Source organism: Cavia porcellus, unplaced genomic scaffold (genome assembly GCF_034190915.1).
Source record: "Cavia porcellus strain 051 isolate PalLab524CR breed Dunkin Hartley unplaced genomic scaffold, mCavPor4.1 scaffold_8, whole genome shotgun sequence".
Taxonomy (NCBI): Eukaryota; Metazoa; Chordata; class Mammalia; order Rodentia; family Caviidae; genus Cavia; species Cavia porcellus.
Window position 1 is genome coordinate 6,480,462 of NW_026947491.1, and position 21,115 is coordinate 6,501,576.

Genomic DNA, 21,115 nt, shown 5'->3' on the forward strand with positions numbered 1-21,115 from the left:
AATTTTAAAGCAAAGCTGGTATGGGAAATGCTTTAAGCACACAGAAAAATAAGCTCTATTCACAAGACTTACCACCTGGGGAATAAAAATTTTCTTTTTACCTTACATCCCTTTTAACACTATTTAAACATTTTGACATGAGCTGATTTTATAATTAAGAAAAGAAAAACACTGGTTACAAAAATGTCACCAAGGTTACATAGGACATCTGACTGGATGCTAGGTTGATGGTGCAGGGTGGTCCAAAACATTTCAGTACGAATGAGGGGATGGAAGCACTGAAGTGTTATTGCATCACCATTAAACAATTAATTATTTTGTCAATATCACATCTCTTAGTGATGACAACACTATCAAGATTTCACAGGAGAAAGTTCTTTTGTGTCTTTCCATTGTTTCTTGAGTTGGAGGCCCCATTGTACTGCCTAGTCTGGCTTCAAATTCCTGGGCTCCATCCACCTCCTGTCAGGAGCTGGGACTGCCAGGTAAGCCTTCATTTTTAAGAAACACTGGGGGATGAAATTTCTCAGTAAACATACTTTTAACACACACACACCCACTTTTATAGATACTAAAGCAAAAGAACAAAATGTATATGAGTGATTACTGAACACAATAGATATGTAGCTACATTCTTATTATCTCAGAGTTGTGGGGTTTTTTTCTCTTTTTTTCTTTTTGAGATAGAGACTCACTATGTATTCTAGGCTGGCCTTAAACCTGCAGTGATCTTTCTGCCTCAGCTTCCTGACTGCCGAAATTACAGGTGTATGCCACCACACCCAGCATATATCATTCTTTTTAATGGCTAAGGTTCTGTTTAATACTCATTCAGGCTGAATCCCTAATCTGAAATCTGAAATGCTTCAAAACAGGAAACTTTTTGAACATCAGCCCAAGTAGAAAATTCCACACTGAAATAATACCTTGTGCACAAAACTGTTAAAAATTACTGTCTACACTGACCTCAGGTTAGTACAGAAGGTCTCTATGGAACATAAATAGTGTTTTGGGGCCTATGCTCCAGCCCTGAGACACCTTCCTTTGTACATCCTGACATTAACACATCTGGGGAAACCTCCACTGGAACACAGCTGGCCAAGCACTCTGAGATCATGGCTCCCTGCTCTCTGGTTTGCAATTCTTTCCTGGAAGTTCCTTTCCCTTTTTCAGATGGGGCCATTTCACAGGAAGCCAGGCTCATCCTCACCTCAGACCACCAAGCTCCTCAGCCCATGCTGCTCAGACCACCACTCCTTACCCAGTGTGTGAATGATACTTTAAAAAGAGTCCACATCTGCTCACCTCTATGGTTCCTGTGGCAAACAGGCCATGCACGGGATTTATGTCGCAGACGTTATTCTCCCTGGAAAGGTCAGCAGCAGTGGGAAGTGTTAGTCAGCTGGAGGGTGGGGGGTGGGCCACAGAGGTGTGAAGATGGGTGATGTCCCGGGGTGTGACCACCCTGTCCTGCCCATGTGGGCAGAGCATGAAGGGACATCTACTTTCGAGGGGAAGAGGTACTCCATGAACTTTCTCAGAAGAGTCACTCAGATTCAGGGGACAGCGCACATGACTTCCCTCCCACACACCTGCAGAGGAGCCCAGGAGGCCTGAGGGATTCAGTGTCCCCCTCTATAAGCCTGTTCCTGAGCCTGTCACAGGCCACCTGCCAAGGGATAAGCTGCAGCCCCGCCCCTGAAACAGGATCCCGGGGAAGAATGCCTCATTCTCCTCTCCCTGGCCAGCCAGGTCCACTCCTGAGAAAGCAGGCTGCCACCATGACAACCTGAGCCAGGCACCCTGGCGACTCCTCCCTCCAGCTCTGTAAAGTGAGGATTAAATGGAGAGACAGCAAGTGGGCAGCAGCGTCCCCAGATGGAAGCCACTGGATAAACACCAGCTGCTAGTACAAACAGGAAGTCAAGAGCAGAAGAGGGGATGCCTTTCTGTTACTGATAATGTGTTATATGACACTACAAGTTGGTTTATTTTGTTTTATAAATAAAAGCATTGCAAGCCAATGTAGACTACAAGTATCTTTAGGGTTGACTTGGTTTTGGATCCTGACCTATGCTTCTCATCTTTAAAAATCCTCCAAATGCTGAGGATGGAGGGGAGGGGGCTGCAGGTTGGAGGTGTGTTATGCGCATGCGCCATCCCCCCTAGGGGCCAGATCATTCTGCGCTGCTGACTCGGACTCATAGATATAAAAACGGGAGATAGAAAAGGTCGCATTTATGGATTCATGCGTTTACTGCGTGTTGGGGCTGCAGTCCAGGGCTCATCCCAGCCTGCTCTGCGCGATCCCTGAGTGGCCCGCGCCCCCTGCTGGCCACGCGAAGCCCATACTCACGCGGCATCGGTCTGCAAGGGGTTCAGGTACCGTCCCTGCTCCAGGTTGAGCCTGTAAACTTCAGAGCTGCAAAACAGTATAGCAAGCCACACCTGGGAAACAGCCGCCAGCCCTCAAACACCCACAAGTTTCATAAATACACATTTCAGAACGATATGTATCACTCGAAATCCACCTTCTTTGGTAAAACTGATTTAAAAAGTTCTTCAGTTCTAAGCTAAAATGTATTCACCTCCTTTGGGAATTGGTCAAGCAGAAAAGTGAGTTACAGCACTCTGAGCCAAGACAGCACTGCCAAGGCGGCAGGGAGACCGAGTCCCCAAACATCCATCCGCACAGTGCATCTGATGTGAGTGTGGGACTGAAGAAACACAGTGAGTACTAACGAGGTCTCCTTTGGGTGGCATCACCGCACGGGAATGCATTTTAAACTTTTCTATAGTTTCCTGATTGTCTAAAACAGACGCCTAATCTCTGTATTCACAAAAGGCAGCACTTTAAGATAAAGCTTTGGAATCCCTCGACAAGGCCAAGCAGTGCTTCCCCAAACCTTGCCTGGGCCGCCCTGCTGGTCCTCCCTCCTCCAGGCAGAGCAGGTGGGCACATCCCTAAGTGACCCGGCACTCTGACCTGGAACAGCTGGAAGGCAGGAAGATGGTCTTTTATTTCCTTTAAGGTTCTCTCCCAAATGTCTTTTCCATCTTTGGTTTTTGTTCATTTGTTAGCTCATTTTTGTGGTCCAAGAACTCAGAGGTGTTTTACCATGGAGCTCCATCCTCAGTGCTTTTTATAAACTTCTATTTTGTTCTATTTTGAGACAGGTCTTCCTAAGCTGCCCAGGGTGGCCTTTGATTTGCAATTCTCCTGCCTCAGCTTCCCGAGTAGCTGGGATTAGAGACTCATGTCTATTCTACTTGAAATAGTTCCACTGAAACACTTCAGGAAGTAAGACCGCTATGAAGCTACCTTGGCATTAACCTCCCAAGTTAAACTTAGACCGGCTCCACAACGCAATGTCACACAATGTCATGAGGCAGCCACTCAGTCCACTACTGCTGCCTTACGGATCTCAGCACTATTCCTATTGCATCTTGCTCGAATGTCCTTTAGCTACAGTCCTTAACTACAGAAACCTTCATTACATATGAGCCCAATAAGAACTCATCCCTGAGGCCAGGCACGGTGGTGTACGCCTGTAATCCCAACACTCGGGAGGCTGAGGCAGGAGAATCACAGTGAGTTTAAGGCCAGCCTGTGCTACAGAGAGAGACTCTCAAAACAACAACAAAAAATCATCACTGATACTAAACAAGCCTAAAGTGGAAACTGTAACTTCGGAGAACAGAAATGGGTAAACAAAAAGAAAAACAATGCTATCATGCAGTGAGGCATCTGGGCTGTGTCCAGAGGCTTACATATTTCCTATCAGTGTGTCTGAGTTTAACTCCTGTGACATATGTTTATCAGATAGATTTTCACTGCTAGAAAGTATTTTAGTAAGTGGAATAAATAATAGGTGTTAAAATAGCCTGAAGCCACTTGCAAACAAAAACGCATGAACAGGGGCTGGGGATTTAGCTCAGTGGCATAAGCGCCTGCCTTGCAAGCAGGCAGTCATGAGTTCGATCCCTGGTACCGATAAAAACGAAAGACAAAAAAAAAACCAAAAAAAAACCAAAAACGCATGAACATGCAGAATGCGGGGTTATTGTGGTTGTGTTTATCCCTGCTTCCCAGGACTGGCTATTGGATGTAGTTTTTCGAGGACCACACACACTCTACCAGGGCTGACTAAACAGATGGAAAGTATGAGATCTAAGAAGGGGCTGTCCTGCAAGTAGAGAAGAAAGCCACGCGTTTTGGACCCAATACCTCGCACCAACGAAGTACAGGTCACAGGATGGGTAGTGGTAGGAGAAGTCCCTTCCAAACTTGGGGATTCTGGTTTTGTAGTAAAAGCCCGACTGTGAGTGGAATTCGATGTACCGGTCATTGTGCAGGAACACAATCTGCACAGAAACAAGGAAACGGCTTTGCTCAGCTTTCAGGCGATTATCATCGCCACCAAAACCAGCAGACAGGGCTGCATTCGCCTCTGTATGTGTGTGTGTGTGTGTGTCCCCACACCCCCCCTGGGTGAGGAGTCTGGGAGCTACCTCAGCTCCTGAAGGCTCCTGTGCCCTCAATGCTTTCTTCTAAAGGAAGAGAGCACACGAAGGCGGCTCAGGTCTCAGGCTTCAGCATCTTATAGCATGCAGCCCTGCACAATGACCGTGCTAAGGAATTTCCTGTGTCACTGGACATCATATTTTAATGATCCTGCTATTATCACAGTTTGATAAGCTCTGTGTGAATAACTGGGCGCAGTGGTGTACATCTGTAATCCCAGCACTTGGGAGGCTGAGGCAGGAGGATCATTGCAAATCTGAAAACAGTGTGGGCTATATACAGTGAGACTGTGTATCAAAAAAAAGGATCTAAGAAAGATGACTGCTACTGGTTACCAAAAATATAGATTAGATTTCACATGTGATGAGAACTATTTTTTTATTTTATATGCACACAAATGATATATGTTGACTTTTATATATTTTTCACATTCTCTGCATTGGAATATTTAACTTTGATAACTCAAAAGATTTTAAATTTCTACACAAAATAGCTGTGTTGTCTACTCCATACTGAAAAACTACTAAAAATATTTAAATTACAATGCAAAGAAGGGAATTTAGAAACAGGAAATAGCTACCCAATCTAAGCACACACATCTCTGTGCATTCTTAATGTTAGTGCAGATGTAATTAACCTTGCCTCATTCAATACTGCTTTACTGATGTAATACAATGTATCACTGTTAGAACCAGTTGCTAGTTTATTCAAGAGTAAGCTCAGAGTAAAAACTATTTTAATTTACATAATCTCTTTCTTCCAACCTGAGGATTACTATGGTCACGCTTCTTCCATCATTTGTTTTAAAAATACAAATCAGAAGTAACAGCAATGTCACCTAAGCGTAAATGGAACTGTTTGATTCCGCAAATTTCAGAGAACAGACAGATAATCCCATTATCCTAATATTCTCTGAGTGAAGAAAATCAAATTTCAATTTATGATGACTTAAAATCCTAGTGCCAAACCTCAAAGCAATAGGAGGAACAGTCATCAAAGCGGACAACCAATTTTGACACTGTGCTGACCAAAGTCCCTACTACTATTGCTAATTTTGTTTTGCTTTGTTTTTTGAGACAAGGTCTTGCTACGTAATCGAGGCTGGTTGAATCTGGATCACACGTGCACCACCATGCCCAGCATCTAGGAGTACTGTAAAGACCTTACACAGCAGTGTGGGTGAACATTTCAGAAAGAACTGCTCAAACCAAAACCCACTTACTTATTGCAAAGTGCCAACACCTCAATGAAACCTGAATACTGAGGTTTTAGTTTAGAAATAAGCAACTCCACAGTAACGGCTTTTGTCTTACCACCACTGCTATGCAGCACACATGTATTAAAATGAAAGTACGTAACAGAAAATGATAGGTTATACACTACTGCACAGACATTTTTATGCTAACAGTGGAATAGAAAATAAAAATTCTCATCTAAAAATAAATTCCACACACTCATTGCTTGGACATAGTCAGGAGAAACCAATACTGTCCAACATACCTTTGAATAGTCATCAGATAAAATTTCAAAGGTGACAACTGAAAAGTAATAGGGAAAAATAAAGTCACCAATGTTTGCAATAAAATATAAATAACAGTTTCCAATTCAGCACAGATTTCCCTACATAAAACAAGAACAAAATAGTCACATTGCCCCCCAAAATGCCAAGAGGAAAACTAATAGCTTTCCAGTCTCTCAATAGACACTGTCTAGAACAGAACAAAGGAAAACATGTGCTTGAATTTTTAAAGGCTCAAATATATATTAGAGAACACTAAAATGCTGACCACACAAAGAATAACACTGCTATCCACTCTGGTGCCTACTCACTGAAGATCGCCGGGGCGGTGTGGTGTTTCACACAGCACGCATTCCCACCACTCACAGTGACTTTTTACATGGACAAAATTCAAGAGCGGAAACACCTCACAATGGCGGCACACTGGGTCTGCCCAAGTGTGAGGAAGACAGAGAAAGGGCCTCCACTTTTTTTTTTGTCTTTGTGAGACAGGGTCTCTCTATGCAGTTCAGGCTGGCCTTGAGTCCACTCTGTAGTGCAGGCTAGTCTTGAACTCACAACAATCCTCCTTCCTCAACCTCCTGAGTGCTGGGATTACAGGCGTGAGCCACCACATGCGGCTAGCGCTTCCAGTTCTGCAGACACCACAGCCCTCTGACTCCTCTACCCTCCATCACCCCCACCACCAGGTCCCTGATTCAAGTTACCTTTCCCACCTTAGCTCTCTGCAACTGTGAACTGCCAACTTGACTGGCTTAGGAGCCTGGGACAAGGTGGGTTGGGCACACTCCTGGGAGTGTCTAGGTGGTTATGGAGGTGTTATTGTGGGGTCTCTATCTAGTCCCTCCCATTCTCTCGTGCTGTTCCCTCCTCTGCATCCCGACCACCATGAACTGAGCAGCTTTGCTCCCCCATGTCTTCTGCCATGATGCTCCTGCTTTGGAGCAGCTGACCATGGAATGAAACCCCTGAAACCATGAGCCACATCCATCTGCTCCTCCGCTACACCATGGACATCAGGTATGTCCCCCAGCAACAGGAAAGCTGACCAGTACATGTGTCCACTGTGCTGAAGATAATTCTGAGAATGAAGCCAGGTGTGGTGGCTCACGCCTGTAATCCCAGCACTCGGGAGGCTGAGGTGGGAGGATCGTTGGGAGTTCGAGACCAGCCTGGGCTACAAAGTGAGCTCAAGGCCAGCCCGAACTGCATAGCAAGACCCTGTCTCAAAAAAGACAAAAAAAAAAAAAAAAAGAGAGAGAATTCTGAGAATGCCCCCAGCAACTTTCACCCCAAGAACTGATCCCCTCCACCTGAGAGCACAGGTGGAACCTGGGACTTGCTGAGACCTCTCTTTGGTCACTTGAGACCCTTCACAGCAGTCTTCTCCCACTGGCAACAGAGCAGAAAGCTGAAAAATTCTGAAGCACCAGGACCATCCAATGGGTGGCTGATGGCTTGATGGGGCAGGCAACCATGTGACAAGGAGTGCAGGCAGCCTCTATGGGCCAAGGGATCCCAGCGGGCAGTCAGCACAGGATGCTGCCCCAGTTTCACAGCTGCCACCCGCTGAGTCCCACCCACAGTCTGAGAAAAGTCTGGGAGCAAATTCTTGCTGAGGCCCAGATGGCCACAGCAAGGTTGCCCTAAGCAAAAAGGCCAGGCCGTCAGGGGCTTTCCATGTGAGCAGAGAGCTGCTTGAGGTGCTTTCAGCCTCTGCGTCTGCCCTCATCTGTAGACAGTGAAAGTTAATGAATAGTCCAGTCTCATCTTCAAACTACACAGCAGACAACACAAGGAGCAATTCTTATGACTTCAAAATTAGCCTCTTAAAAAGTCTCTTACCTTCCGAATCTAAACACCTCTCAAACTTCAGGGATAACTGGTAGGTGTCGTAACAGCGAACCCGGGGCTTATACGTTCCTGTAAGGAAGTGACCACAGTGTGGAACCTGAGAACCCACTGCCCAAGCTCGCGCCCTGAGGAGTGCTAGTGTGATCATTGCATCCTCAGCAGCAGAGAGCACTCAGAAGCAGCCCCCCAAACATCCTATGGGAAACGAGCAAAGGATAAGCGGGGCACAGAAAATGGAAAACAATTGACTGAGAAGCTTCACGACCCACTGCTGCACTCTCTGCCAGGAATGCAGGCAGACGGCAGCTAGGGGACACCTACCTGTGGCGAGGATGTACTGCCCGTCTTTGGACACCTTGACTGTGGTGCAGACAGTTGGCATCTCGAAGTCCTGAATGAGCTCGATCCTCCTGCGGACGTCTGCGAAGACACAAAGCAGGGGCAGGCTGAACGCCCAGAGGTGGCCTGTCTGGCAGGCTCACAGCAGCTGCAAGCAGGGACCGCACACCCCGAGGGTCTCCTGTCAGATGGTAGTGTCCCCACAGCCCCTGCATTCATCTCTGCCACTCTGTGCTAAGGTTGGGTCCGCAGTTTCCTCAAAGGCCTGCACTCTGCCCACAGTAGGACCTCAGAGGTTGGGTCCTTGGGAAGGTCTCAGGCCCCTGGAGGGGACCAAGTGACAATGGTCCTGAGACCACGACAGGACCACCTGACCACAGATGAAATCCACAATAAGGTGAGATCAAGAGACCCTTCCCTTTTTGTAAGTTATTATCTCAAATATTTTGTCACTGTAATGGAAAACTGACACATTGTATTTTTCCACTTTTCAAAAGCAAAAGTATCAGCCAGGCTTGCTTATGCATGCTGTAATCCTAGCACTCAGGAGGCAGAGGCAGAAGAGCACTATGCATTTTAAGCCAGCCTGGGCTACAAAGTGAACACAAGACCAGCCTAAACTGATAGTGAAACCCTGTCTCTAAAAGACAAAAAAAAAAAAAAGCAAAAGTATCAGTACTAACTTAGGGGGCTGGGGATTTAGCTCAGTGGAAGCACCTGCCTTGCAAGCAGGCAGTCGTGAGTTCGATCTCCGATACCGATAAAAAAGAAAAAGACAAAAAAAAAAAAAAAAAAAAAAAAATCAGTACTAACTTAAAAAAATCTGAAACAATGTGGCACATACACAATGAATATTTAAAACCTCCTGGGAGAAGAGAAGAAACATTAAACCACCTTAATCCACTGTCCTTGGATCACACCTACAACCAAAGAAAATCTTTATTTCCTTTTTACAAATAACAACAGGCTTGCCATGCCTAGTGGTGCACCCCTGAACCCCAGCACTTGGGAGGCTGAGACAGGAGGATTGCTGAGAGTTCAAGGCCAACCTGGACTATCTAGCAAGACCCTGTCTCTAAAAAATAAATATAAACAAACAGGTTTACGCCTCCAAAACCTTAGGGTGGCATGAGAAATGGGAGCTAGGTGTAGTAGTGCACACCTGAAATCCCCTAGCTGGGAGGCTGACACAGGAGGATACAAATTTCAGCCCAGCCTGGCAACTTAGGGAGAGCCTGTCCCAAAACAAAAAATAAGGGCTGGGGCTGTCACTCTGGAGGAGCCTGCCAAGCATGTGTGAGGCCCTGGGTTCAATCTCCAGCACCAGAGAAACAAAGAAAACAGGCAAAATGTTTACTTTTTGTTACGTAAATCCCACCGCATTTCTGCGGCCCCTTGCTTGCACATGACCACCTGAGAGTGCAAGCAGGACGCCTCAGGTCACTGAAGCTGGGGGGTTTCATACTCACCAACATCTTTCTTCTGCAATGCTCTCTTCTTCCTGTCTGAAAGCCACTGAAGGAAAACAGAGACTTCATTTTAAAACAAATTCATTTAAAATTTTTTTTTTTTTACTTACTTAGAAAGTAACATGGGCTCATATGGCATTGCAAAATTCAAATCTGACAGGAATACATAACATAGAACGTGAACGTTTTCTGTCCTCTTAACCCTGCTGCTGACAGATTTTCTGGACTTTCCTTTTATATACTTACAGATTTCGACAATAAGTTTCTTAAATTCTTGTGTTTTATGTGAAAGAAAATAAATTCACTGAACCAAGGTAAGGCAGAGCTATTGGTTATAATTCACAGGTGGAACAAATGCACTATTCACTGTTCACCAACAAGTGCACAACTTTCATGATTTAAATGAAAACTGTAAAAATAAATCATTAAAAGGGGAAAGTTTAACAAACTTTTTGTTTTGCTTTTGAGACAGTCTCACTATGTAATTCAACCTATATAGCTTAGGCTGATCTTGAACTCATAGAGATCCTCCTGCCTGTGCCTCCCTGAGGCATACGCTACCTTGACCATCAAGGTACATTTTTTATAAAGAGTAAAACCAGATGAACAGCTAACACTGGACAGTAAATACACGGTACTTTTCACAGTCATATTCATGGATACCTCAGTTTATTCTTCACAGCTGCTAGGCAGCCTGCATAATTCCATAGTATGGACAGGCAACAGTAATGCAGCCCTGGTCAACTGTGATTCTCCTGAAGCAGGGCTGTCCCTGGGGGCAACTCTGCCCTCAGTTTCCCTAGTCGACGGCAGGATAACGACCCTAGCTGCCATCTCCTGGCCTGAACACAAAACCATGACACCCACGACCTGTGTGACATCCATCAGAACTTCAGGCCTTCAGTGTTTAAACCCTGCTCACCTTGCCATATGCCCTACCCACCATCTTTTCCTCACTGTGGTGCAGTCCTCTCTGACACCACACCATGCATCACCATCCCACTGGCCCCAGCTCCCACATCCCTGCCGATAGCAGCCCCCACCACCACACCCAGTTGCCCTCCTCTCTCTCCCCTCCCCAGCCACAGCCGCCTGTCACCTTGAGGCAGTCTAGAGCATAGAGCATAACCTTGACTTCCTGCTTCCTGGTCCCCAAAGCTGTCCTCCAGGAGCGTGGCCACCAAAGCCATGCCTGGGCCTCTTCCAGTCCTTCCACACATCAAGGATGGTCCCTTGTGGGGACACTTACTCTCCTGTTCCTGTGGCACTGGAAACTCTTCCATGTACTGATCCCTGACTGGCTCCTTTCCTTCATCCCTGTTCCTGTTCCCATGCTGTCTCTGCTGGAGAGAACTTCGCTACAGACTGCACATAACAGTTCCTCTGACAGTTTATCCATAAGAGCTCTCCGCTAGTCACTGCTCAATGCTCAAAGTACTTTCCAACATCTGGCATTACCTTTTCGTTTGCTCACTTTTTCTCCAACAGGAAATTTCATCTGACATGTTCACCATGAACCCTGACACTTCAAACAGCTGCCCTGCCCAGCCTGGTGGAGCACACTTGTAATCTCGGCACTCTGGGAGACTGAGGCAGCAGAATCTCAAGTTCAAATCTGAGAGTTGGTCAGCAACTTAGCAGGACTCTGTCTCAAAATATTTTTTTAAAAAGTCTGGGGAAACAGCTCAGTGCAAAGGCCTTGGTTTCATTCTCTAGTACTGCTGAAAGACAAACAGCACAGAACAACCCTTCAATAGGTGAACAGAATGAAGGAACAAAACGAGGAAGACCCAACGTGCGAAGTACACCTGGAAGACAAGGAATTATTTAAACTTGAATTTTGATCAGGAAGAATCTCACTGCTGGCTTCAAGTGTTTTAGGGGACAGAGGCATAGGAAGCACATTTAATGTTTACTCTGCTTTCTAAAGGCCGCATTGAGGCCAACAGGGTCGTAATGTCAAGTGGCTGCTTTGAAAACATCTAACAAGAGTAGGGTTTCAAAATGGCTATGAGCTTCGGCCAAGGCTGCCTCTATCTTGAAATGCTTGGACGGACAGAGACTTGACCTTCACTTATAAGAGATAAACCGAACTTCAGGGCCCAGGCTGTGACCCCAGATCAGTCACTCTTCCCCTGGCCGGATCTTAGCTGCGAGTTTTACAGAAGAGAAGGTGAGGACCGGGGCTGTCGCTCTGTGCTGGAGCCTTTGCCTAGCATGTCCTAGGCCTAGGGCTCCACCCCCGGCACGGGAAGATAATACAATATAAACGTGAACACTGGAAGAGAAACGCTGGTCAGCCCCGGCCCAACCCCGATGCTCTAAGTCAAGTTCTGCCCCCAAGGTTCCAAACTCCGATCAGACCACGCCGGAAACTGCAGGCGCGAGTCTGTGGTTCGCGGCTGTGCCTCCCAAGTGGACCAGAGCAGGTGCTCGGCACCGAGCGCGCGTCAGAACTCGGCGGGCGTGGGGCGCGCTGTCCGTCATCGCGCGGCCGGGTTCTCCTCCTGCGCGCGACAGCGACTGCGAGCACCCCAAGCCCGGGCCGCGTCCTCGGTCACGAGTGGCGACCGGACCTCTGCCGCGGCATCGCTCGCCCCTGGGCCTCGCCTAGCTGCGGGCTGCTGAGAAAAAAAGAACCGGGGCCAGGGGGCGGGGAGGTGAACCCGCGAGGAGGTTCCCATAGACTTCCAAGCGCGGGCACCCAGAAGACAGGCTCACCTCAGGAAGGGACTTGCCGCAGCTGAGGCTGTAAATCTTCACCTCGTTGAGGCTGGAGACCTGCATGGTGGCACCGAGAACAGGCGACCCCGCTCGCGACACGGGCTCCCGTCTCACTGGACCAAGTACACACCCGAGGTCCAGGCACACAGCGTGCGCGGCTGGCGCTGCGTGATGACGTGTTCGCTTCCTGTGCGTTGATGATGCACTTCCGGGCGCCGGAAGTAGCTAGCGTTCCCGGAAGAAGGCAAAGCGGCTTGTTCGGTGGGAAGAAGGGTGAAGTCAGGCAAGACGGCAGGGGCTGGCGGCAGTGTTTTTTGCCAAGATCATGTCCAGCTGTGCTTCCTCTCGGCATCCGGAGCAGCAGAGAGTAGCGTTCGGGTCGCTGTCCAGGCAGAGGCGGAGAGAGTGAGCAAGTGAACTCAGGAGCAAAGGGGGCCCAGTGGAGAATTCTGGGGAAAAGTTGCTGTTTGTTTTTTATTTTTTTTTTTTTCCGTTTGTTTTTGTACTGGAGGTTGATGTCAGTAGCTTCGTACCAGCCCTTTTCTTTTCTTTCTTTCTTTTTTTTGAGACAAAGACTCAAGGTGCTCAAGGAGGGACGATCCTCCTCCTCAGCCTCCCAAGTGGCTCCCAAGGGCGCCATCACGCCCGCCCCAGCTCTTTCTTTAGTTTTTTGTTTTTTTTTTTTTTAATTTTCTTTTGAGAGAGCCTCTCGAAGTCTCAGTTTCCCTGGCCGGACTAGAATTTAGCCACTGAGGGATTGAGGATTTAGCTCAGTGACTCAGTGCCAAGCACTAGCTTGAGGGTTCTCGAGTTTGATACCCAGTACCAAAAAGCAAAAAAAAAAAAAAAAAAAAAAAAAAGAATTTGACCTTTGAGTCTTTTTTTTTTTTAGACCGGGAATGGAACTCAGCATGTTTTGCTTGCCAGGCAGGCAGGCGCTGTGCCACTGAGCTTTCCCAGACCTGGGCTAGAATTTGGAATTCTCTGCCTCAGCTTCCCAGAGTGCTAGGGTTAACAGGCATGCGCCACCACGCCAGGCTGGAGAGTGTGTTTTATCATTGTGCCCGTGTCTGTAGCCTTGCATTAGAAATACTCTTAAAAACTGACTTGTTAAAGTGTGATTTTTGTCTCCACTTGATATTCCTCTATTAAGAGAAATAAAAGCACTCTAGCATGGTGGTGCACACCTGTAACCCTAGTGCACTGGAAGGCTGAGGCAGGACAATTGGTTCATTCCCAACATAGGCCACTTAGCAAGACCCTGTCAAAAATTTTAAAAGAGTTGAGCATTTCATTGTGCAGGCCCTCAGATCAATTCCTAGTGCAGCATAAATAACATTAAATAAGTAAGCTGTATCGTATAATAACTCCTAGTGTCCTGAGGAGTTATGTAACCATCACAAACATTTTTAGGGCATTTTCATTATCCCAAAAAGCGTCCCCATTAGCAGTCACTCCACACCCTCAACGGAGCCAGAAGCTGTCACTAATCTGCTTGTAGTTCATTTTTTTATAGCATGGCGTTTCAGGTTTATTTTCAGTGTTATTGCTCTATTTTTACTTTATTTTTATTAAACATCATTATGTCAAACATTTTCCTCATAGAAGGGCTGAGATTACTCTTGTCCAGTTTAATTAACATCTCCAAGGCTGTAAATACAAAACTAAAGTCATTCTGAGACACTGCTCCATTGGCGCAAGGTTGGATAAGGACTTGGCCTGAGATGCCGATGATGTTGCTGTGACTGTGCCTGTGTGTATTGAGGAGGGAACCCAGGGCCTTGACACTGAGCTGCAGCCCCAACCCTTTTTTTAGTTTTTATTTTGAGACAGGATCTCACTAGGTCACTAAGTTGCCCAGGTTGGGCTTAAACGAATGATCCTCCTGCCTCAGCCTTCCAGAGTGCTGGCATTACAGGTGTGCATCACCATGCCTGCCTAAAACTAGCCTTTTAAATGAGGCAGCTACATCAAAAACATTTGCTTTCCAGAATATGTAGGCTGCTTTTAAAGAAATTCTAAGCTTACACCTAAAGAAGCATTGCTCTCAATTACTCAGGGTTGCTCTGTAGGAATTCCCTGGACCAAAGACCATGTAGAATACTGCTGTTCAGCCTTGCACTGTGTGGGATACTCTGGGTGCGTCCCCTTCCTAACCTGGCAGATTAAGCGCCCAGAACCACGAGGCATCACAGTCCTGTTTCTCACCAGCTCCGCATCTCCCACAAGGTGCCCTCCTGGGGCTCTGAACCCCTGCTCCTCTGGATCTGCAGTGCTCCCTGCACCCCGAAACTCATCTGCTGAGTGTTTTGCTCATTTTCTTCAGCTTCACTGTGTAAACACCATGACAGCACCATCCTCTTTTTTTTTTCCTGGAACATATTTAATACCAGTGAGATGGCTGTTGTGCAAGCCCTGTGATGACCGTGATGTACGTGTGAGCACCAGTGCTCCGGACAGGCACAGTGGCTCCGGACTGCAAACCTGTACTAGTAAAAATAAAAGCAGCTATTCTGACAGTGACAATATGCAATATAGTGATGAGTTAATATCCTGTCAGCTTTTTTTGAAATCCTATATTGTTTCTACTGTTTTTGTTTTCTTTCAATCTCTTTAAAATAAAAACAGAAAGAAAAGTAAATACTGAAACGTCCTGCAAGTGCAGATAACTCGAGTGCAGGCCTACATTAGTTGCCTCCGTGCTTGGCAGTTTCCGACAGACCCTAAATCACCTAAAGGCTGATAAAAATGTCCCTTTTTAAAAGAATGTCTGTACTCGGGAGGCTGAGGCAAGAGGATTGCATATTCAAGGCTAATACCAGCAATTTAGCAGACCCTGTCTCAAAAAACAAAAAGGTGGGGCTGGGGATTTAGCTCATTGACACAAGTGCTTGCCTGGCAAATGCAAGGTCATAAGTTCTATCCCTACTACCAAAACAAAACAAAACCATAAAAATGAAAACAAAAAGGGATGGGGGTGTGGTTCCCTGTGAGGCCCTGGGCTCAATCTTCAGTGCTGCCAAATAAATAAGTAAATATATAGATAAATAAATGGCCTGCAGACCTGCGGTTTCTGGCCCGAGGGTTTGACCTGTTCCACTCCTGGGTTGCCTTCTGCTGAGGATGGGGTTGTGCTGCAGGGTGTGGATTTTCCAGCGTTTCAAGAGTCACAACTGCCATCGTCACCAATGCAAAAGACAGTGAATGCTGGGCATGGTGGCGCACGCCTGTTATCCAGGCACTGAGGAGGCTGAGCAGGAGGATTGCTGAGAGGTCAAAGCCAGCCTGGGCTACAGAGTGAGATCTGGACTCAAAGCAAAACCAAAGCTGGGTGTAGCTGATTCACAGCACTGAAAAAGGAGAAAGGAAAGGAAGATGATGTCAGATGGTATCGTGCCCCTGCGTGGATCACATTTTCCTTCCTGGTCCAGCAGACGCTGTGCCCCTCGCTGACCTCCTGGCCCACACCTCTGTGACTTGCCCTTCCTGCCCGGCCCTGTGCACATGCCGTTCTTGCTGCCTGGCACACTGTGACCAAGCTTCTCTGTGCCTGGCCACTTCGTACCTTCCCCCTCCTGGCCAGATGTCACCCTGAGAAACTCCTCAGACCCAGAGTGGGCTCCTGTGCCAGCAGCCTCTGCGATGCCGTTTACTTCACTGCCTTCATTTCAAATGATCCTGGTCTCTGACACTTCCACATTCTTTTCTTTCGCAGCACTAGTGATTGAACCCAGGGCTTTCACACTGAGCTACATATTTTTTATGTATTTATTTTTTATTGAGACAGGGTCTCACTGTATAGTTTAGGCTGGCCTTGTACTCACTATGTAGCCCAGTATGGCCTTGAACTCATGGCAATCCTTCTGCCTTGGCCTCCTGAGTGCTGGGATCACAGGTGTGTGCCACCATGCCCAGCCCCCTCTGTTTATTTTATTTGTATTTTGGTGCTAAGGATTAAACCCAGGGCCTGACACATGCTAAGCAGTTGCTTCACCACAAAGCCATGCTCCCAATTTTGCACTTTGATAGTGATTGTTCAGCTATGCTCTGTCCCCCCATCTGTGTTCACACACACACACACACACACACACTGGCCACTGGCTTCCTGGTCATTGGTACCTGGCTGTCTTGCTGTCTGCTCTGTCCTACAGCCTCACACCCTTCTGGGCCAGGCCAGGGGCTTGGATGGCCCGAGGAAGGGTCAGCAGGTTGAGGGTCCTGCCCAGCCATGGGATGGCGGGCATTGTGCCTCTCCAGCAACAGGGGTCGGCCCTGAGGATGGAGAAGGGGCCTCACTCAGGGCAGGGAAGTTTGCAGAAGGAGCAGCACAGCAGGGACCATGCGGAGCTGGTAACCAGGAGCTTCCAGGGCCAGCTGGGACTCCAGCCTGGCCACCAAAGAGGCCAAGGGGAAGCTAGTGACAGGAAGAGGAAGCAGTAGCCTGTGTAGGAGGTGGGGCAGTGTAGAAGAGGGAGGCGGGAGGCATGGCAGGCTGTGGAGGGAGTGTGACGCTGGAATCCAGATGTGCGGGCAGAGCGGTTTCAGGTGCTGAGAGGCCCAGGGTGGAGTCACAGGAGTGAGCCACTGATGAGATGGAGATCGAGACCGGCAGGAAAATCCCAAGCACAGAGCTCTGAGGTGGGGCCGGTGCCAGCGGCGAGGAGGGAAAGCCTGCACTGGAGACAGAACATGGGGGGATGGGGGTGTTGACGGTTGATGGCACATCCATTCACTTCTCATACAGCCATTCATCAGTCTCCATTCATCCACCCATCCACTCACTCATCACCCCTCCATTCATGTCCATCCAGTCATTCTTCATTCATACAAACCGCCTGTCATTCAGCCACCCATCCATTCAGCCAGCCATTTGTTCATTCATTCATTCATTCATTCATTCATCCAGTTGTTCTTTGAGGCATCCAGTTCACTCATTCATCCAGGAAGTACTCCCTGTTCATTACCTTCAGCCCTGGTGGACCAGACTGTCACAGACCCTCCTGATGACTGCTCTCTGGTTGCTAAGCACTCGTCAGTGCTTAGGCACAGTGGTGGCTTCCCCATGTTCCATCCTAGCTGTGGCACAGGAGTCCTTTTGCTGGGGGTGGATGGCAGTTGCTCTGCTGTAAAGAGGGGACTGCTAGGCATTGTGGCGCACACCTGTCACCCCAGCACTTGGGAGGCTAAGGCAGGAGGATTGCTATACTTTTCAGGACAGCCTGGACTACATAGCAAGATCCTGTCTCACAAAATAAAATAAAAAAGTTCCTGTTATTGTGACCACTTTCCAAGTGGATGCACTTGAGAACTGATGCTGAAAAAGAGAAATGACATCAGCTTGTCATATGTCATATGTCATCACCCCTATCAAAGAAGCTCCCTCGAATTAGCACAGAGGCTCCTGGTGATTCCAGCAGCTCAGAGAAAGACCTTGGAAAATTTTTTTACTAATATCCTGTGTGCTAAACTAGCACTTGAGCACTGAGCTACACTACAAGGCCTTTTTAGTTTGTGTTTGTATATTTTTCTCTTTGTGGCATCAGGGAATGAACCTAGGGTCTTTGACTGAGCTACATTCCCCAATTTTTATATTTCATTTTGAGGCATGGTCTGGTTAAGTCGCCCAAGGTGGGCTTGAGTTGGAGATCCTCCTGCCTCAGCCTCGGATGATAGGTGTACGCCACCACGCACGGCTTTACTTTCTAGTTAGCCACACAGTCTTCCTCAGTCATGGACTTGAACTCGAGAACCTTCTTCCTCAGCCTCTCAAGTAGCCTGCTTGCAGGACCATGTGGCCAAGCCCACCCAGCGGGGGAGTGTCTAAGGAAATAAGGACTGGGAGCTCCACCCAGCAGCGCTGAGCCTCCCTCAGGGGAGGTGTGGCCTCTCCCCAGGTGGCAGAGGCTTGAGGGAGTGAAGGACCTGGGAGACAGGCCCAGCCACATCCTGATCCGTGTTCTTGGCCTCTGCCCAGCCCTCCTCCCACGGCCAGCTGGGCCAGCCCACAGTGCAGGCCTTTCCCAAGTGTCCTCTCAGGGTGGTGCCAGGCAAGGGCTAGGGACACAGGCATGATTCAGAAGCAGGGTGGGCCGTCCTCTGAGTTGGCCGTGGGCTGTGGGTGTGGGGAGGAACAGAGGCTGGGCTGGGGACCCAGGGGACCATGCCCAGGTGCTCCAGCCATGCCCTTGGGGGCTCACTCACCAGAAGCTTGGGCCTCGGTGCTGGGATCGAGACAGATGCCAAAGCAGGGTGGCAGTGCATGCCTGGGAACCCCAGTGCTTGGGAGGCTGAGACAGGAGGGGCCCTACTTTGAGCCCAGGCTGATCAACTTAGCAACCTAGTGTCAAAATAAAGAGTAGGAAAGGGTTGGGGATGGAGCTCAGTGCAAAGGTTCAATCCTCAGTGCTGCAGAAAAATAAATACATATATAACTGTAATTAATTAATTAAAGGAAAATAATTAATGATAGTGATAAATAAAAAGGATGAAGAGTGGTTTCCATGGCAGGGAATCATGCTATTTGGTCATTTCTTTCTTTTCTTTTTTTCAGGTAGTGGGAATTGAATTCGGGGCATTTGCCCTGAGCAGGGTCCCCAGCCCTTTCTTTTTCTTGGTTTTTGAATTTTGTGAGAGTCTCTCCATGTCACCAAAAATGAACAAAGGGAAAAAGAATGCTAACTCCTCTACAAATCAGTAAGGGATGTGGACAGACATGTGTACCTCCAAAGAAGAGGTGCAGATGGCCAGGGAGCTCACAGAAAGCCTGGCAGGATGAGACAGGAGCATTGCAAATTCAAGGCTAGCTGGGGCACTTTAGCTACTCTTGGTGTCTCAGGGTAAAATGTAAGGTCAGAGACAGAGCTCAGCAGGAGAACCAGGGTGCCCTGGGCTTAACTGTCAGACTCACAAAAGGAAAAAGGCAAAAAAAAAAAAAAAAAAACCCCAAAACCAACCGCCTCAAAAGAAAACAAAACTCACCAAAGTATGCTCAACACCATTAGTCTGTTTTTTTATTTATTTTGGTACCGAGGGTCAAATGCCAGGCACTGTACCGCTGAGCTAAATCCCCAGCTCAACATCCCTGGTTATTTTTTTTGAGAAGCACACATAAAAACTAGAATCAGATACAACTGCATATCCACTAGAATGGCTACACTTTCTTTGGTTGGTTGTGTGGTTGGTTTTTGAGACAGGGGTCTAGCTATGCAGATCAAGCTGGACTTAAACTTGTGATTCTCCTGCCTCAGCCTCCAGAGTTCTGGGATCACAGGCATGAACCACTACAGACCTGGCCATACAAATCCTGGTAATTCCCTGGCCTGTTTTCTCCAAGAAGCAAGCCACAGAGTACAGTGATGGGTCATCTAGCACTTCAGAGTGTTTGGCTGGAAGTGAAAACAGCTTTTGAAATACAAGATGCTTTTCCAGGCTTCCCTGCTAACCCCTCAGGCAGGCTTACCAGCCCCAGCCCAGCCATGGCCCACAGAAGCCAGCACAAGGCTGCCCCTGGAGCAGAATGGGGCTGAGACAGTAACATAGTGCTGGGCAGTGGCTGGAAATACCATCAGCCTCTGTGGGGAGTTCTGGCTGTAATAAAGCCCCAGCTTGGAGCTTCTGCCAAACCTTGCCCAGGGGCAAGTGATGATTAAGGGGCCTCTTTGGTGTCTCTTGTCACCCCCAGATGGGGCCATCTGGCTTCAGGTCTCTTGCTGCTTATGCACTGTGGCGATTTGTACTGTAATTTCATTAGACACCACAAGATTCAGGAATAAAGCACATGTACAGGTAATGTGCACAAATCAACCCCAAACGGTCTCCCCTTCCCCCGTCTGCTGAAAAATCATCTCCCACAAAACTGCTCCCAGGCACCAAAAAGATTTGGAGCCACTGATTTAAGACATATAGAAGACTCAAGCATGGTAGAGCATATCTGTGACCCCAGCACTCAGGAAGCTGAGGCAAGAGGATTGCCATGAGTTCGAGGCCAGCCTGGGCTACACAGCGAGATCATCTCAAAAACTAGATAAAACATGTAGGACAGGAGAAGTGGGAACTTCAGCTCTTGCTAGAAATACTCTCTGCCTTTTCCCAGCAGGCTACAGAGCAGGCAGGATGCGTTCCTCTCAGAGGGGAAACCTGAGGCTCAGGATAAGCAGCTTATCGGATCCTCTGAGCTGCACCTGCCCTGCCTCTCCAACCCTCCCCGGTCAGCCCCACGTGACAGTCCCAGGGACACTTCTGGGTCTGTCCCGGGGTCCCTGTCCCACACCCAGCAGCCTGCACAGGTGTCCACCCACCTCCAACCCCATCCCGGGAGAGGGCACCTGCTTGGCTGTTTGTGTGTGGAAACAGGAGCCTGAAGTATTCTGCCCGGGAGTGGCTGGTGATGACAGGCCTGGTCCTTCCGGTTTCCCGGCCCTGGGGACTGCTGCGTCCTGCGCAGCAGCTCGACACAACTCCACTTCCAACCACCTCAGCCACCCTCACCTCGGCCACCCTCAACAGGTGACCAGCACCTGGCATTCGGCAGCCCCCAGTCCTGATGACCAGGAAGCACTGACAGCCACTGTGCCCTGGGTTCTTCATTTTTATAATTTAGGGAGTATTTGCCTTGGCTGGCCTTGAATTTATGGTGGTCCTCCTGCCTCAGCCTCCAGAGTGCTGGGATGACAGATGTGCACCACC

General features: G+C 48.1%; 1 protein-coding gene and 1 non-coding gene across 2 annotated transcripts in view; both read right to left on the reverse strand.

The window, feature by feature from the left end:
- The window catches only part of Nol10 (nucleolar protein 10), a 43,014-nt gene extending 30,401 nt beyond the window's left edge, over positions 1–12,613 (reverse strand). Inside the window, exons 1-8 of the mRNA XM_003462696.5 lie at positions 12,428–12,613; positions 9,707–9,752; positions 8,220–8,318; positions 7,890–7,967; positions 6,026–6,063; positions 4,229–4,365; positions 2,357–2,422; positions 1,306–1,366 (exon numbers count right to left, since the gene is read on the reverse strand). Of these exons, the coding sequence (XP_003462744.1) occupies positions 1,306–1,366; positions 2,357–2,422; positions 4,229–4,365; positions 6,026–6,063; positions 7,890–7,967; positions 8,220–8,318; positions 9,707–9,752; positions 12,428–12,493 (591 nt within the window). The 5' untranslated portion in view covers positions 12,494–12,613. The remainder of the gene's footprint in view (positions 1–1,305; positions 1,367–2,356; positions 2,423–4,228; positions 4,366–6,025; positions 6,064–7,889; positions 7,968–8,219; positions 8,319–9,706; positions 9,753–12,427) is intronic.
- LOC111754806 (small nucleolar RNA SNORA79) lies at positions 5,378–5,521 on the reverse strand. Its single transcript, XR_002789478.1, has one exon. It is a non-coding gene; the product is annotated as a small nucleolar RNA SNORA79 (small nucleolar RNA).
- Positions 12,614–21,115: the final 8,502 nt, after the last annotated feature.